The sequence below is a fragment of the Meles meles genome, chromosome 1 (assembly GCF_922984935.1).
Source record: "Meles meles chromosome 1, mMelMel3.1 paternal haplotype, whole genome shotgun sequence".
In the NCBI taxonomy this organism is placed as follows: Eukaryota; Metazoa; Chordata; class Mammalia; order Carnivora; family Mustelidae; genus Meles; species Meles meles.
In genome coordinates this window covers 192,779,405-192,795,016 of record NC_060066.1, presented here as the reverse complement: position 1 = coordinate 192,795,016, position 15,612 = coordinate 192,779,405, and the positions used below count along the sequence as shown (strand labels likewise).

The 15,612-nt window shown below is 43.2% G+C and overlaps 1 protein-coding gene across 1 annotated transcript in view; it reads left to right on the top strand.

The window, feature by feature from the left end:
• The window catches only part of HDAC1 (histone deacetylase 1), a 34,444-nt gene that overhangs the window by 9,396 nt on the left and 9,436 nt on the right, over positions 1-15,612 (top strand). The window contains exon 3 of the mRNA XM_046013758.1: positions 11,767-11,884. Coding sequence (XP_045869714.1) covers positions 11,767-11,884 — 118 coding nt within the window. The remainder of the gene's footprint in view (positions 1-11,766; positions 11,885-15,612) is intronic.

Genomic DNA, 15,612 nt, shown 5'->3' with positions numbered 1-15,612 from the left:
GAGTTGCATGCTCCACCAACTGACCCAATCAGGGGCCCCTGGGCATGCATTTCAGAAGCAGGGAAGCCAGTTAGGAGGCTGTTGCAAAGGTCCAAATGAGAAAATAAAGAAGGGCTCTGGGCCCATGTTGCCTTATAGTTAGAGCCCAAGAGTCGGTGGTTAAAGTGTGCCGGCAGCTTAAGTAACCTAGCAACAGCAGTATCCTTCCTCACCATTCCAGAGACTGAAAGGAGATGAGTCTTCTGTTATGTCCTTAGAGCCACTGGAGGCAGCTGGAGAAGCAAGGAGGGAAGGTAGAGGAGCAGACAGACATTGGGATCAGAGAGCTTTTTCGGGTGTGAGAGGCCTCTGGGAATGAGAAACATAAAAGGTAGCAGACAGAGGTTTTGAGGGACTCGAGGGAGCAGACTAGCAGCTAGATAAAGAGAGGATACCTAAATGTGGAAGAGCGAGCACCAAGACCTTACGGAGCTGCCTTGTGCACATCTTTACCACGCTCATCTGGCCCCAGCCTGCCTCCTTTCCTGCCACTCCCCTCTCAGAATTCTCTGAGTCAGCCAGATGGGATTCTGCCTCTTTCCACCCTGTCCTGACTGAGAGGATTACTGACTCTGCCCAATCATATTTTACTCATCTTCAAAAGTCACCTCGAGCCCTTTTTCTTTCTTTCATTCGGTAGATTTTTATTGAATACTTGTCATACCCCAGGGACTATATTAACCTTCATGAGTGATATTGAGATATTAAAAAATGGATCCTATCTTCAAGTGAGAGGAAAGATAAACTAACAGTTGTTGAAGACTGCTTAGGTGGTAGGCCAGGGCTACCTGTTAGTTCATGTAATCCTTATAGCAACCCTAATTTATAGATGAGAAAACAAGGTCAGAGAGGATAATTAATGCGTTCAAAGTCACATAGCTATTAACAGATGAGCTAAGACTCCAACCCAGATCTCTCTGGTTCCAGAGTCTTTATGTGTCCATTTGTCATTTGTCCTTGTCCCTTTTCCTAAGCTATATATATATATGGTTTTTTGTTTGTTTGTTGTTTTGTTTTTAAAGTAGGCTCCATGCCCAGTGTGGAGCCCAGTGCTGGGCCTGAATTCACAACCCTGAGATCAAGATCTGAGCTGAGATTAAGAGCTGGACGCTTAATCAACTGAGCCACCCAGTTGCCCCCGCAAGCAATATTTTAACGAGAGGCCTAGAAGTAGATGGTTTCCGGACTTTTTGGTGATGTCATAGGGAGCCAGCTCAGGCATCTTAGCTTATTGATTTTTTTTTTTTAAAGAGTCTATTTATTTATTTGACAGACAGAGATCATAAGGAAGCAGAGAGGCAGGCAGAGAGTGAGAGGGAAACAGGCTTCCCACCAAGCAGAGAGCCTGATATGGGCTCTATCCCAGGACCCAGAGACCATGACCAGAGCCGAAGGCAGAAGCTTAACCCACTGAGCCACCCAGGTGCCCCATTGATTTTTTGAAAGATTTATTTTATTTATTTTAGAGAGAGAGCAAGTGGTAGGGGGGAAGAGGCAAGGGAGGGGAAGAGGCAAGGGAGAGGGAGAGAATCTCAAGCAGATGCCCCGAGTACCGTGTAACCCAATGCAGGGCCGATCTTGTGACCCATGAGATCGTGACCTGAGCCGAAATCAAGAGCTGGATGCTTAACCAGCTGAGCCATCCAGGTGTCCCAGCTTATTTGATTTTATCCTTTTGTTTTTTTACCTTGAAATCCCACGATAGCTGTCTCAGCTGCAAGTATTATGTGTTTGTACAACAGAATACAAAGAGGAAGGGAACGAGAGGCAAATGATCATTCTCCACTGTCCCTATCCCACACTTCCTTTTTTTTCTCTTTTTAAAGATTTTATTCATTTATTTGACAGAGAGAGAGAGATCACAAATAGGCAGAGGGGGGGGGATGCAGGCTCCCCGCTGTGCAGAGAGCCCGATGCGGGGCTCGATCCCAGGACCCCGAGATCATGACCTGAGCTGAAGGCAGAGGCCCAACCCACTGAGCCACCCAGGGGTCCCCACACTCCCTTTTTTTTTTTTTTAATTTTTTTTAAAGATTTTATTTATTTATTAGTCAGAGAGAGAGAGAGTGAGCACAGGCAGACAGAGTAGCAGGCAGAGTCAGAGGGCAAAGCAGGCTCCCCGCTGAGCAAGGAACCCGATGTGGGACTCGATCCCAGGACGCTGGGATCATGACCTGAGCCGAAGGCAGCCGCTTAACCAACTGAGCCACCCAGGCGTCCCCCCACACTCCCTTTTTATTAAAGAGAAAAACCCTTCCCAGAAGTTTCCCAGCAGATTTCGCTGTAAATCTCACTGGGTCATTTGCCACCCTTAGACCATTCACCAGCCATTGGCTTAGACTAATCACATTCGGTTGCTTTGGCTGAGTCCATGAACACCCAACCAAACTGAGATCTGTTACCAAGAAAGGAGAGAATGGCTCTTTGAGAACCATCTAACAGTGGCTGTCATAGAGACAATAATACTTATTAGAAATTTCTTCATCTGTATGTATTATTATAAACTTCTAAAGCAGAATTCTAGTATAATCTCTTTCTTAAATCCCTAGACTTGTTCTGTTTAATGTGATCCATTTTCTTCTCTGGCCCTATTTCTCCATTGAGTATGAATCTTCCATCCTCTTCCCCCAACAATGTTTCTGTGCATTCATCCCTTCTGTCTTCTCCTTTCTCTGGGCTATGGTCCTGGTATTCCTTTCCCAAAACACAGATACCCGTTTTAATATCTGTCCTGAAATTGCTGGCTTTTGAGAGTCCTCGAAGAAGCTCCTTAGACTTCTTATGGAAGTTGCTGTATGCTGGGGTATCTGGCTGGCTCAGTTGGTAAAGCATGCGTCTCTGGATCTTGGGGTTGTGAGTTTGAGCCCCATGTTGGATGTAAAGATTACTTAAAAATAAAATCTTAAAAAAAGAAGTTGCTATATTCTATCTCTATACCTGAAAGAGACATGTTGAAGTCTTTCACGCAGTGGTCCCTCCCCCAGTTCTGCCTCCACACATCTAATTAATCTCTCCCAGAATCTATATCCTCATTTTTCATCCAGGAACCTTCCTATTTACATAATCAACAATTCTGCTCTCTTCCTTGCCTTGGATGCTAATTTTGTATATTCCCAGGCTTCTTATTCATCGCCTTCTGTTCTTTTGTGCTTTTTTTAAAAAATGTTTTTATAAAATATTGAGTAGATATGAAAGAATTTTTATAAAATATGTGGAAGGTATAAAGAATCACAATACAATTAATACCACCTAGTTTAAGAAAACAAACATTGCCAGGACTGCTAAAGCCCCAATATGCCCTTCCCTGATCCTGTGTGCTCTCTTCCCCAGAGTTAACCTCTGCCCTGTATTTGGGGCTTATTTCTTTGCTTTTTAAAGATAATTTTACCAGTATGAATTCTTTATTTTTTTTTTTAAGATTTTATTTATTTATTTGACAGAGATCACAAGTAGGCAGAGAGGCAGGCAGAGAGAGGGGGGAAGCAGGCTCCCCGCTGAGCAGAGAGCCCAGTGCAGGGCTCAATCCCAGGACCCTGAGATCATTACCTGAGCCGGAGGCAGAGGTTTAACCCACTGAGCCATCCAGGTGCCCCCAGGTTTCTTTATTAAGTCCCTTTTTAAGCCTTTTACCCATTTTCCTATTTGATTGTCTGGTTTTATTTTAATTGGACCTTAGATATGCAGAATTGGAATAAATATTACCCTTGGCTCATAAGCATCAAAAGAAGTTCCATTTTTGGTCTTTTTAAAATATATATTTTACGTTTTCTTACTCATTTAGTAAATATTTTAATGGTGCTATGCACATCCGTATTCCTGCACCCCAGTCACTCTTCTAAATTTTGTGTTTATTATTCTCTTGCTTTCTAAAAAATGTTTATCCTGTGTGTATATGGCTAAACAATATATAGTAATTATTTACTTCTTTTTGAACTTTTTAAAAAAACACACAGGTGTCCCCCCCCACTTTTTAAAAATTTTTTTAAGATTTTTTTTTTTTAAAGATTTTATTTATTTATTTGACAGACAGATATCACAGAGAAGCAGGCAGAGAGAGAGGAGGAAGCAGGCTCCCCGCTGAGCAGAGAGCCCGATGCGAGGCTCAATCCCAGGATCCTGGAATCATGACCTGAGCCGAAGGCAGAGGCTTTAACCCACTGAGCCACCCAGGCGCCCCAGGTGTCCCCCTTTTTAAGTTTATTTATTTTTAATAATCTCCACACCCAGCATAGGGCTTGAACTCACAACTCTGTGATCAACAATTGCATGCTCTTCTGGGGCATCTGGGTGACTTAGTCAGTTAAGTGTCTGACTTCAGCTCAGGTCATGAACTCAAGGTCCTGGAATCAAGCCCTGCATCAGGCTCTGCACTCAGTGGGGAGTCTGCTTCCCCTGTTCCTTTCCCTTTGCCCCTTCCCACCCCCCCCCCCCACCCCGGCTGCTCATCCCTTCTCTTGCAAATAAATAAATAAATGAATGAAATCTTTTTTTTTAAGATTCCATTTATTTATTACTTGAGAGAGAGAAAAAGATTGAGAGAAGGAATAGGAGGAGGGGCAGAGGGAGAAGCAGAGTCCCTGCAGAGCAGGGAGCTGACATGGGACTCCACCCCAGGACCCTGGGATCATGACCTGAGCAGGAAATAGACGCTTAACTGACTGAGCCACCCAGGGGCCCAGTAAAATCATTTTTTTTTTAAAGATTTTATTTATTTATTTGACAGAGATCACAAGCAGGCAGAGAGGCAGAGAGAGAGGGGGAAGCAGGCTCCTCGCTGAGCAGGGAGGCCAATGCAGGGCTCGATCCCAGGACCCTGAGACGATGACCTGAGTGGAAGACAGTGACTTAACCCAGGCTACCCAGGCAACCCCAATAAAATCTTTTTTAAAAAAGGTTGTGTGGGGCGCCTGGGTGGCTCAGTTGGTTAAGTGACTGCCTTGGCTCAGATCATGATCCTGGAGTCCTGGGATCGAGCCCCACATCGGGCTCCCTGCTGGGCAGGGAGTCTGCTTTTCCTGCTGACCTCTCTCCTCTCATGCTCTCTCTCTCTCATTCTCTCTTTCTCTCTCTCAAACACATAAATAAGATCTTTAAAGAAAAAAAAAAAAGGTTGTGTGCTCTTTGAGCTGAGCCAGCCAGGTACCCCCTATGACTTACTTTTATCACGCAATTACTATGTTAGTAAAATCCATCTACCTTGCTTCATACAACTATCATTCTTCCATTTTTCTCTGTTGAATAATATTTTATTGTCATTATACTTCAATTTTCCCTTCTCCCATGATCTTAATTTGTATCTCATTTTTTATTTAAGGATTTTATTTATATATTTATTTGAGAGAGAGAGAGAGAAAGCACATGAGGCAGATAGAGAGGCAGAGGGCGAAGCAGGCTCTCAGCTGAGCAGGGTGCCTGATGCAGGGAGCTGGATCCCAGGACCCCGGGATCATGACCTGAACCGAAGGCAGACGCTTAACTGACTGAGCCACCTAGGTGCCCCTGTATCTCATTTTTTAATTTTGGGAGCAGTGCTTTGACTATTCTTGTACATGTCTCTTAGTGCATATATTCAAAAGTTTCTTTGGGCTGTTTCTTTAGTACTAGAACTGCTGGACTGTAGGATTTATGAATATGAAATGCCACGTTGCTTTTCATTGTGGTCAGATGAATTTATACTCCCACTGGTAATGCATAAGTGATACCTTGAGGGGCATCTGACTGGCTCAGTTGGTGTTGTGTGGCTCTTGATCTTGGGGTTATGAGTTCAAACCCACCTGGAGTGTGGAGATTACTTAAAATAAAATCTTAAAAAAAAAAAAGATACCTTGATTCATATCTTTTCCCATACTTGGAATTAGACTTTCAATTTTGCCGACCAAATGAGTATAAATAGTGTGTAATTGTGGTCTTGATTTGCATTTCACTAGTGACCAGTGAAAATGGGTATCTTGTATGCTTATTAACTATTTGTAGGTCATCTACTGTGACATGTCTTTTCTTTTGCCCATTTTCCTGTTTTGGGTTGTTTGGGTTTCTTTTTTCTTACCAATTTTTAGTAGTTCTTTATTCTGGTATAAATTGAGCCCTGCATTGGGCTCCCTGCTCAGCAGGCAGCCTGCTTCTCTCTCTCCCACTCCCCCTGCTTGTGTTCCCTCTCTCGCTGTCTCTCTATCAAATAAATAAATAAAATCTTAAAAAAAAAAAAAGATTATATATTTTAGAGAGAGGTACATGACAAAGAGGAACAGAGGGAGAGAGAGAGAATCTTTAAGCAGAACCTGCGCTGAGTATGGAGCCCAGTGTGTCTGGATCCCATGACCCTAAGATCACTCACTACCTGAGCCAAAACCAAGAGTCAGACACTAACCAACTGTGCCACCCAGGCAGCCTGCTCTAAATATCTTCTGTTCTGGTTTTGTCTTTTTACTCTAATGTATCTTTAATGATCAGAAATTCTTGACTTTAATATAGTCATATTTATTGTTTCCTTTATAAGGGCTTTTGTGTCTTAAATCTTTCCCTTGGGGCACCTGGCTAGCTTAGTCCAAAGAGCATGCAACTCTTGATCTCCAGATTGAGTTTGAGCTCCACCTTGGATATGGAGATTATTTAAAGAAAAGAAAAGAAAAGAAAGTCCTTCTCAACTCTTAAGGTATTCTCCTAAGTTTATCTGTTAAAAGCTTTATAGGGGGGCACCTGGCTGGCTCTGTCAGTAGAGCACGTGGGTCTTGGTCTTGGGGTTGTAAGTTCAAGCCCCATATTGGGCATAGAACTTACTTTAAAAATAAAATTTAATTAAAGAAAATAAAAGTTTTATAGGTTTGCCTTCACATATATGTATTTACTGTATCTATAATTGATTTGTTAATATGGTTTGAGGTAGGAATCCCCCGAAATTTTCCCCCCATATTGGAGCTGATTTACTAAGTCCGTTATTTCCCCCACTGACCTAAGTGCCAGCTCTTTTATATATGAGATGTCCATATTTGTTCATTCATTCCACAAATACTTGAAACTCCTACTTTGTGACAGGCACCGTGGATGGGTTTGTTTCTGGGCTCTGTATTCTGGTGACTTGATCGGCTTATTGACCTGTATGCCAATACCCAGTGGCTTAATAATAATGACTCCTCAGTAGGTCTTGATATCTACTAGCACAAGTCCTCCCGCTTTGTTCTTTTTTTTTTTTTTTTAAGATTTTAAAAATTTATTTATTTATGTATTTGACAGAGAGGGAGCACAAGCAGGGGTGGCAGGAGAGGGAGAAGCAGGCTTCCCAACGAGCAGGGAGCCTGATACCAGGCTGGAACCCAGGACCGGAGCTGAAAGCAGATGCTTAACTACTGAGCCACCCAGGCGCCCCTCCCACTTTGTTCTTAAAAAAAGAAAGTGACTTGCTATTTGCCCTTTGTACTTCTCTATAAATTTTAGAACTCACTCATCAAGTACTACAAACAAATCTGCTGGGATTTTTGTTGTAATTTTATTGAATTTTTATAGCATTTTAGGGAGAACTGAGTTTTTGAGACTATTTAGTCTTTGAGTCCATGAACATGGCATAGCTCCCATTTATTTAGGACTTTTTATTTTGCTTCTTATTTATTTTTTAATTAAGTCTTTTTATTTTTTTTATCTTTCTAAAGATTTCATTTATTCATTTGAGAGGGAGAGAGAGAGCAGGCATGAGCAGGGGGAGAGACAGAGGCTGAGGGAGAAGCAGACACCCACTGAACAGGGAGCCTGATACAGGGCTCAACCCCAGGATCGTGGGATCAACCAATGGATACACCCACACACCCCTAATTAAGTCTTTTTAAATGTCTTCTATAAAGGTTTATTTTATTTTATTTTTTAAAGATTTTATTCATTTATTTGACAGAGAGAGAGATCACAAGCAGGCAGAGAGGCAGGCAGAGAGAGAGGGGAAGCAGGCTCCCCGCCGAGCAGAGAGCCCGAGGCGGGGCTCGATCCCAGGACCCTGGGATCATGACCTGAGCCAAAGGCAGAGGCTTAACCCACTGAGTCACTCAGGCGCCCTATAAAGGTTTCTTTTAGCTTCTTTGTTATAAATATAATATGGGCACAGAAAAATGTATAAAACATATGTGCAATTTAACAGGTCAGTATACAGTAAACATGCATGTAAACACCAGTTAGTTCAAGAAGTAGAACCCTGCTTATCCCTGCCCCGATTACAGCTGCTTCTCTTGCTGCAGAGGTAACCAGAATCCTGACTTTTCTATTAATTGCTCCTCAGTCTTCATCATAATTTAATTACCTAAATATGCATTCCTAATACAGTGTAGTTCAGTTTTGCCAAACTTGATATAAGTGGAATTATACAATATCTGTTTCTTGTAGTTTGTTCATTTTAATTGCTGTGTAGTATTTTACTGTAGAATGTACCATAATTTATCCATTCAGCTGTTGATGGGTTGTTGAGATTTTGGCTATCAGTCTAAAGTTTTATAAATTTCTCCATAAAGGTCATGCACATCATTCATTTGATTTTTTTCCCCCAAGTATTTCTTTTTAATGCTCTCATGAACTGTGTCTTTAAAATTTTTCATATTTAGATTATTTACTGGGATATAGAAATGTAATGCAGTTTTTAAAAAAATTTAAACAGGGCGCCTGGGTGGCTCAGTGGGTTAAGCCTCTGCCTTCGACTCAGGCCATGGTCTCAGGGTTTTGGGATCGAGCCCCATATCGGGCTCTCTGCCAGCAGGGAGCCTGCTTCCTCCTCTCTCTCTGCCTGCCTCTCTGCCTGCTTGTGATTTCTGTCAAATAAATAAATAAAATCTTTTAAAAAAAATAAATAAAAAAATAAAAAAATTTAAACATATGTCCAAGCTCTATAAATCTCTTTCTGCTATTTTTTTTAAGATTTTATTTATTTATTTGACAGACAGAAATCACAAGTAGGCAGAGAGGCAGGCAGAGAGAGAGAAGGGGAAACAGGCTCCCCGCTTCATCCCAGGACCCTGGGATCATGACCTGAGCCGAAGGCAGAGGCTTTAACCCATTGAGCCACCCAGGCGCCTCTGCTATTTGTTGTTTCTGTGAGCTCTTTGTTTGTTTGCATGTTTTGTGATTTTTTTTTTTAAGATTTTATTTATTAGAGAGGAGGGAGGAGAGAGAGAACACAAGCAGGGGAGAGGGCAGCAGGAAAGGTAGAGAGGAACAAGAAGACTCCCTGCCGAGCTGTGGGGCTCCATCCCAGCACCCTGAGATCATGACCTAAGCTGAAGACAGATGCTTACTTAACTGAGCCACACAGGCACCCTTGCATGTTCTGTGATTTTTGACTGTGAGGCCATATTTCTTGAAACTCTGGCCTGGGATGAAGTTAGGTTCTTAGAGCAAGATTTGCTTTTACTTTGTGAAAGAGGCATCTTTCGAGATGGGCTTTTGTCTTTGTTGAAGGTAGTAGATCAGGAGTGCGGAGTTAAGGGTGGCTTCTGTCTTGAGCAACTCGGTAGATGTTGGTGAGTATGGGAACCCTGGCAAAGAAAAGCATAGGAGAAATAAGGTGGGGATGCGGTCAGTATTATGGGGGAGGTGTAATGAAGGGGATAGGCAGTGGGTTGAAATGGAAGTCAGTAAAGGGGGGAGTTAAGGATTACACTTAGTTTCTCAGCCTGAGTGGATGTTGGTGTCATTAACTAAAATAGTAAAAGAGAAGTCTGGAATTGAAGTTAAATTTGAATGCATCTGGGTTCTCTCTAAGTTGTTATATCCAGTTGGATTTGAAATGCCTCTAGGATTCACAGGTGGAGCTGGCTGAGAAGCTGTTGGAATTGTGAATCTGGAGCTCAGAGCAGAAATCAAGATGGAGTGAGTCTGGGCAGGTATCGTTGTAGAAGGGATAGTCAGAGCTGCATCCACAACATTGCCATGAGGGTAAAAGGCTTAACATAGTAAAAACAATTTAGTATTTAGAGCCAAATCTTATTTCTTTCAGTATGGGTGTGTTATAGAAAACAGTCTTCAGGATGCCTGGGTGGCTCAGCTGTTGAGCAGCTGCCTTCAGCTCAGGTGGTGGTCCTGGGGTCCTGGGATTGAGCCCCACTTTGGGCTCCTTGCTCATCAGGAAGCCTGCTTCTTTCTCTCCCACTCTCCCTGCTCATGTTCCCTCTCTCGCTGTTTGCTGTGTCTCTCTGTCAAATAAATAAATAAAATCTTTTTAAAAAAAATCTTCATTTTGTAGTCTTACATTCCTCCTTATATTAAGTGAGGCTGAAGCAAGAGCCAGCTAGTGCCTGCAGCCAGACCTCGGGGTCCCTAGTCCAATTTACCAGCTGCGAACTGTGGGCAAATTACTTCACCTCCTTATGGGCAAAGGGAGGGTACTAATCGTACAGAGTTTAAGAGGTTGTTGTAAGGATCACAAAACGACATACAGTGCCTGGCTCAGGGTAAACAATGTTAAGTGTGGATTGAAAAGGCTTTAGAAAGGTATTGGTAGTTAGAAAAGCAGAGGGTCATCTTAGAAGAAAACCTGCTTTTAAGGGATGAGAGGAAGAGAAGTTTAAAAATAATTTTAAATAAGATTTTTTTTTTTTAAGATTTTATTTATTTATTTGACAGAGAGAGAGATCACAGGTAGGCAGAGAAGCAGGCAGAGAGAGAGGAGGAAGCAGGCTCCCCGCTGAGCAGAGAGCCCGATGCGGGGCTCGATCCCAGGACCCTGAGATCACGAGCTGAGCCGAAGGCAGAGGCTTAACCCACTGAGCCACCCAGGTGCCCCTTCAAATAAGATTTTATTTATTTATGTAATTATTTAAGGCAGAGAGAGAAAGAGTGAGCGCGAGAATGGGGAGGGGCAGAGGGAGACAGAGAAACAGACTCCTATACCTGAGCGCAGAGTCTGACACTGGGCGGGATCCTAGGATACTGAAATCATGACCTGAGCTGAAGGTAGATGCTTAATGGACTGAGCCACCCAGGTGTCCCAAGAAGAGAATTTTTCTTTTTTTTTAAGATTTTATTTATTTACTTGTCAGAGAGATTGCACAAGCAGGGCCAGCAGCAGGCAGAGGGAGAAGTAGGCCCCCTGCTGAGCAAGGAGCCTGATCCCTGAACCCTGGGTGGTGACCTGAGCCAAAGGCAGACACTTGACTCACTGAGCCACCCAGGCATCCTGAAAAGAGACTTTTTCAAAAGAGGGAAAGATGAATCAGAATGTTAGGATAATCCAGAAATTACCATGTCAAGGAAGCTTCAGTGAGGAGGTTATGATCAGAATTGGTGGTGTGATGATGATTTATAAGACTTCCTATTTCAGTTATTACTAGTCACCCCTTTTTTTCAACCTCTTGGAGCCATTTGGCCCATAACTATATATTGTTATACTTAATACTAAAAAGAAATAAGAATTTATAAAGCACCTCACAGTTTACAAAGAGATTTAACATTTCATCCAATTCTCACGATCCCTGTGAGGTAGAAGTTGTCCCTATTTAGTAACTGAGAAAATTCAGGCTCACTAGAGACTTGCCTAAGCAACAGAGCCAGAGTGACAGGGTTTTCTGATCCTGAATCTCCTTTGATAATCTTCTGTGCCTAATTAGATCTTAAGTTCTGGAGGCCTTAATCTAATCAGTCATTGCTTGTTAACCTTTACAGCACCCAGCTCAGTGCTGGGCAGATACAGATGTTCAAGTAGACTGAGTGAAGAATGGCGGTGGTCAGAATAACGTGTCCTTTCTCCCCTCTGCCCTCTAGCGCCCCCACAAAGCCAATGCTGAGGAGATGACCAAGTACCACAGTGACGACTACATTAAATTCTTGCGCTCCATCCGCCCAGATAACATGTCTGAGTACAGCAAGCAGATGCAGAGATGTAAGTCCGTTCTGTTCCTCCTTCCTTGAGAGGCCCCACTTGATCTGCCTTCGAATCGCAGAGGTCTGCCCTGCCTTCCCTGGTAGCTCCCATTCAGCGGACACCAGATTTCCCCCACCTCAAGGAGGCTGAAGTGCTGCTTTTTTTTTCTCAAGTCTTGTTTTTCCTTGTATCTTTTTTTTTTTAAGATTTTATTTATTTTTTTGACAGAGAGAGAGAGAGAGATCACAAGTAGGCAGAGAGGCAGGCAGAGAGAGAGGGGGATGCAGGCTCCCTGCTGAGCAGAGAGCCTCATGCTGGGCTCAATCCCAGGACCCTGGGATCATGACCTGAGCCGAAGGCAGAGGCTTTAACCCACCAAGCCACCCAGGCGCCCCCAGTTTTCCTTGTATCTTGAGTATAAAGAATAGACTTTGATCTTTGTCTAGTTCGATTCACAACACTGTGCCAAGGAAAGTGTAAATGTTGCGATGGAAAGAGCACTGACCTGGAAGAGGGACAAAGGAGATACAAGCCACAGCTCTGACCCCTCACTGACCGGGCGAGTCACTTCTCCTTAGATTTTTCTTTTGCAAAGTGGACTGGGTGTCATCCCGTACAAGTATAACTGCTCTCACTTGTGAGTATTAATTGAGAATCAAGTGACTACTAAGAACAGACTCTAGAGGACGTGATCTTTGAGTTGAGGTGATTCTGCTCCTGCGTCCTGAGACTCAAACAGAGAGCCGGTGGCATCTCCGAAGCTACACTCACTTTGTAGGAATCATGGGGACTAGTTCAGCTGTGGGAGAAAATGTGTTGAAATTTGGGAGAAAACTTTCATATCTGACTTCTCCCTTGTGTTCTTTTAGAAATTCTCTTTCAGCACCTACTGTCTCATAAAATGAAACAATGAAACAACATTGTCCAGAAGAAGTTTTGATTAGCTCATAACAGCTTATTTTGAAATATCAGCAAATCTGTGGCACTTATTGTACTGGCCACAAGGTAGTCTGATTCCCAAGGCAGAAAGTTTATTTGTTACAATAATTGTGTAGTTGTAATGGTTACAGAACCACAGAGACCTTTTTTAAAGCATCAAGCTTCTTTACCACTTACAACTCTAGGAGCTGCTGCCCCCTCCACGTGCAGTGTTTGCTCTTCGAATTGACAAGATCTTATTTGCTTCCAAGATGAGACACATTCCTTCCTTTGCTCTAGATGGTTTTAGCGCTTCTCATAACCTTTTTAGGCCAGTGATCAGGCTCCACTGTCAGCAGAGAGGATTCTCATTGGAGAAGCAACTTGATGTTGAAGCAAGAAAATGAGCTTTGATGTCTTGGTTTGAATCCGTTCACTCTGCCACTCCGCTGCTGTGTGTTCTTAAGCAGGTCCCTAGCCTCTCTGAGCCTCATCTTCTCTTCTTATTTATTTAGTTTTAAAGATTTATTTATTTATTTTAGAGAGAGAGTGCTTGTGCATGGGGGAGGGGCAGAGGAAGAGGGAGAGAGAATCTCAAGCAGACTCTGCTACTAAGTACGGATCCTGGAGCCCAGAGTCAGATGCAGGGCTTGGTCTCATGACCCTGAGATCATGACCTGACCCAAAATCAAGAGTCAGGTGCTCAACTGACTGCACCACCCAGGGACCCCTGTTTTCTCTTCTTTAAAAGGAAGACGGGGGACCTGGGTAGCTCCGTTAGTTAAGCGACTGCCTTCAGCTCAGATCATGATCCCAGGGTCCTGGGATCGAGCTCCCCATGAGGCTTCCTGACCAGCGGGGAGTCTGCTTGTCTTTCTTCCTCTCCTTCTGCCCCCTTCCTCATGTACGTTCTTTCTCTCTCTCAAATAAATAAAATCTTAAAAAAAGAAAGATAATCGTGCCTATTTCATAGTGGAAGTTGGGCAGGATAAGTGAGATAGCACGGACTGTCAATGAATAGTAATTTTTGCTATGATGACATAAAACTTTCATTTTTTTTTAAAAAAGATTTTATTTATGTGTCAGAGAATGAGAGAAAGAGAGCATAAGCAGGGAAAGTGGTAGGCAGAGGGAGAAGCAGGGTCCCTGCTGAGCAAGGAGCCCGATGTGGGACTAGATCCTAGGACCCTGGGATCAGGATTTAAGCCAAGGGCAGACACTTAACCAAGTGAGCGTCTCCCTGACTTGATTCATAGAGTTATAGAAAGGTGTCACTTAGTGAAGTACTGTATAACCAAGGGTACCTACAGAGACAATAATAGGGATGTGAGAGCTAACATCTAATCTAGGAAGTTATACATGTAATAAACTAAGTAAGTTAGGCTTCCTTGCTCTTAGCTAGAATGTAATAAATGTTTTGTGGTCATTTTGAGATTTTGAGAACCTTGATCAGAAGTTCTGAGCCAATAGGTGTCTGAGCTGAAGGCAGAGGCTTAACCCACTTGCTCTTAGCTAAAATGTAATAAATTATGTACAGTAGGCTCCCTGACAGCCTGGTGTGATTTGCCCATTTGTAGTCAGTCCCCTGTCAGCTAGCCTTTGCCTCCTGGGGAGCTCGTGGCCTATTGGGCTCAGGCCTTCTTCTTCGTCTTCTCCTTTTTTTTTTTTTTTTCAAGATTTTATTTATTCATTTGTCAGAGAGAGAGCGCACAAGCAGGGGGAGCAGCAGGCTGCTTGCAAGGAGCCCAATGGGTCCTTGATCCCAGGACCCCGGGACCGTGACCTGAGCCGAAAGCAGATGCTTAACCGACTGAGCCACCCAGGCATCCCAGGGCTCAGACCTTCTTAAAAATAATAGTAAATAAATAAAATTGGTTCAGATGTCAAAAAATGTAATTTTTCCCCTTTTTTTCTGGTTGTTTATCAGAATATGAAATGTGGACAAATGATAAAGGAGAATTGTGGTGGCAAAATTTGGAGGCATAATCATCCATTTTTTAGATATATAAACTGCGGTGAAATGACTTTCCCAGGGTCACCCAGCAAAGTAGTGGTAGGATAGAGAATGGAACTCGTTTCCTAATTCTGGAGTATTTTTAAATAAATAGCATGCAAAATATTTCAGACACACACACAAAAGTATAAAAAGTAGTAGAATGAAAATTCAAGTACCCCACTAATGGCCTTTCGTTCTAAGAAAGAAAACATTACCAATATAGTTGAAACCCCAGGATGCCTCCCCTTGATCACACACCCTCTCTGTCCTACCACCCACCCCCTCATAGCACCACAGTGGGGTAAGGCATCTCCTGAGTCCCTGTTAATCCATGCATCTCCTTGTGCAGTGTGCTTCTTACTGCCTTCTCCATCTCCCTCCACTCTCCCCTTCTCTCACCCAGTGTTGCTCCCTTCACTCTAACGCCAGCCTAAGAACAAGAAACGTATTTATAGTGGGAAGAGGGAAACCCATAGAAAAGCCCTCGCTCATTTCATTTCATGCATTAGCCCAAGTGAGGGGCTGCCTCCCATTTGCGCCCTTTTCATCTCCAGTCACACAGCTTGTTGAACTGAGCATGATGGGCTGGCCATTTGAGCCACATGTTGGTTTGGGACCTGAAGGAAAATACTTTTTTCTCCTATATAAAACAACCATTTCTGTGGCACCCAGCAGGCTCAGTCAGTAGAGCACACGACTCTGTCTTGGGGTCATGAGTTCCAGCCTCACATTGGATATAAAACTTACTTAAGGGGCACCTGGGTGGCTCAGTGGGTTAGGGCCTCTGCCTTTGGCTCGGGTCATGGTCCCGGGGTTCTGGGATCGAGCCCCA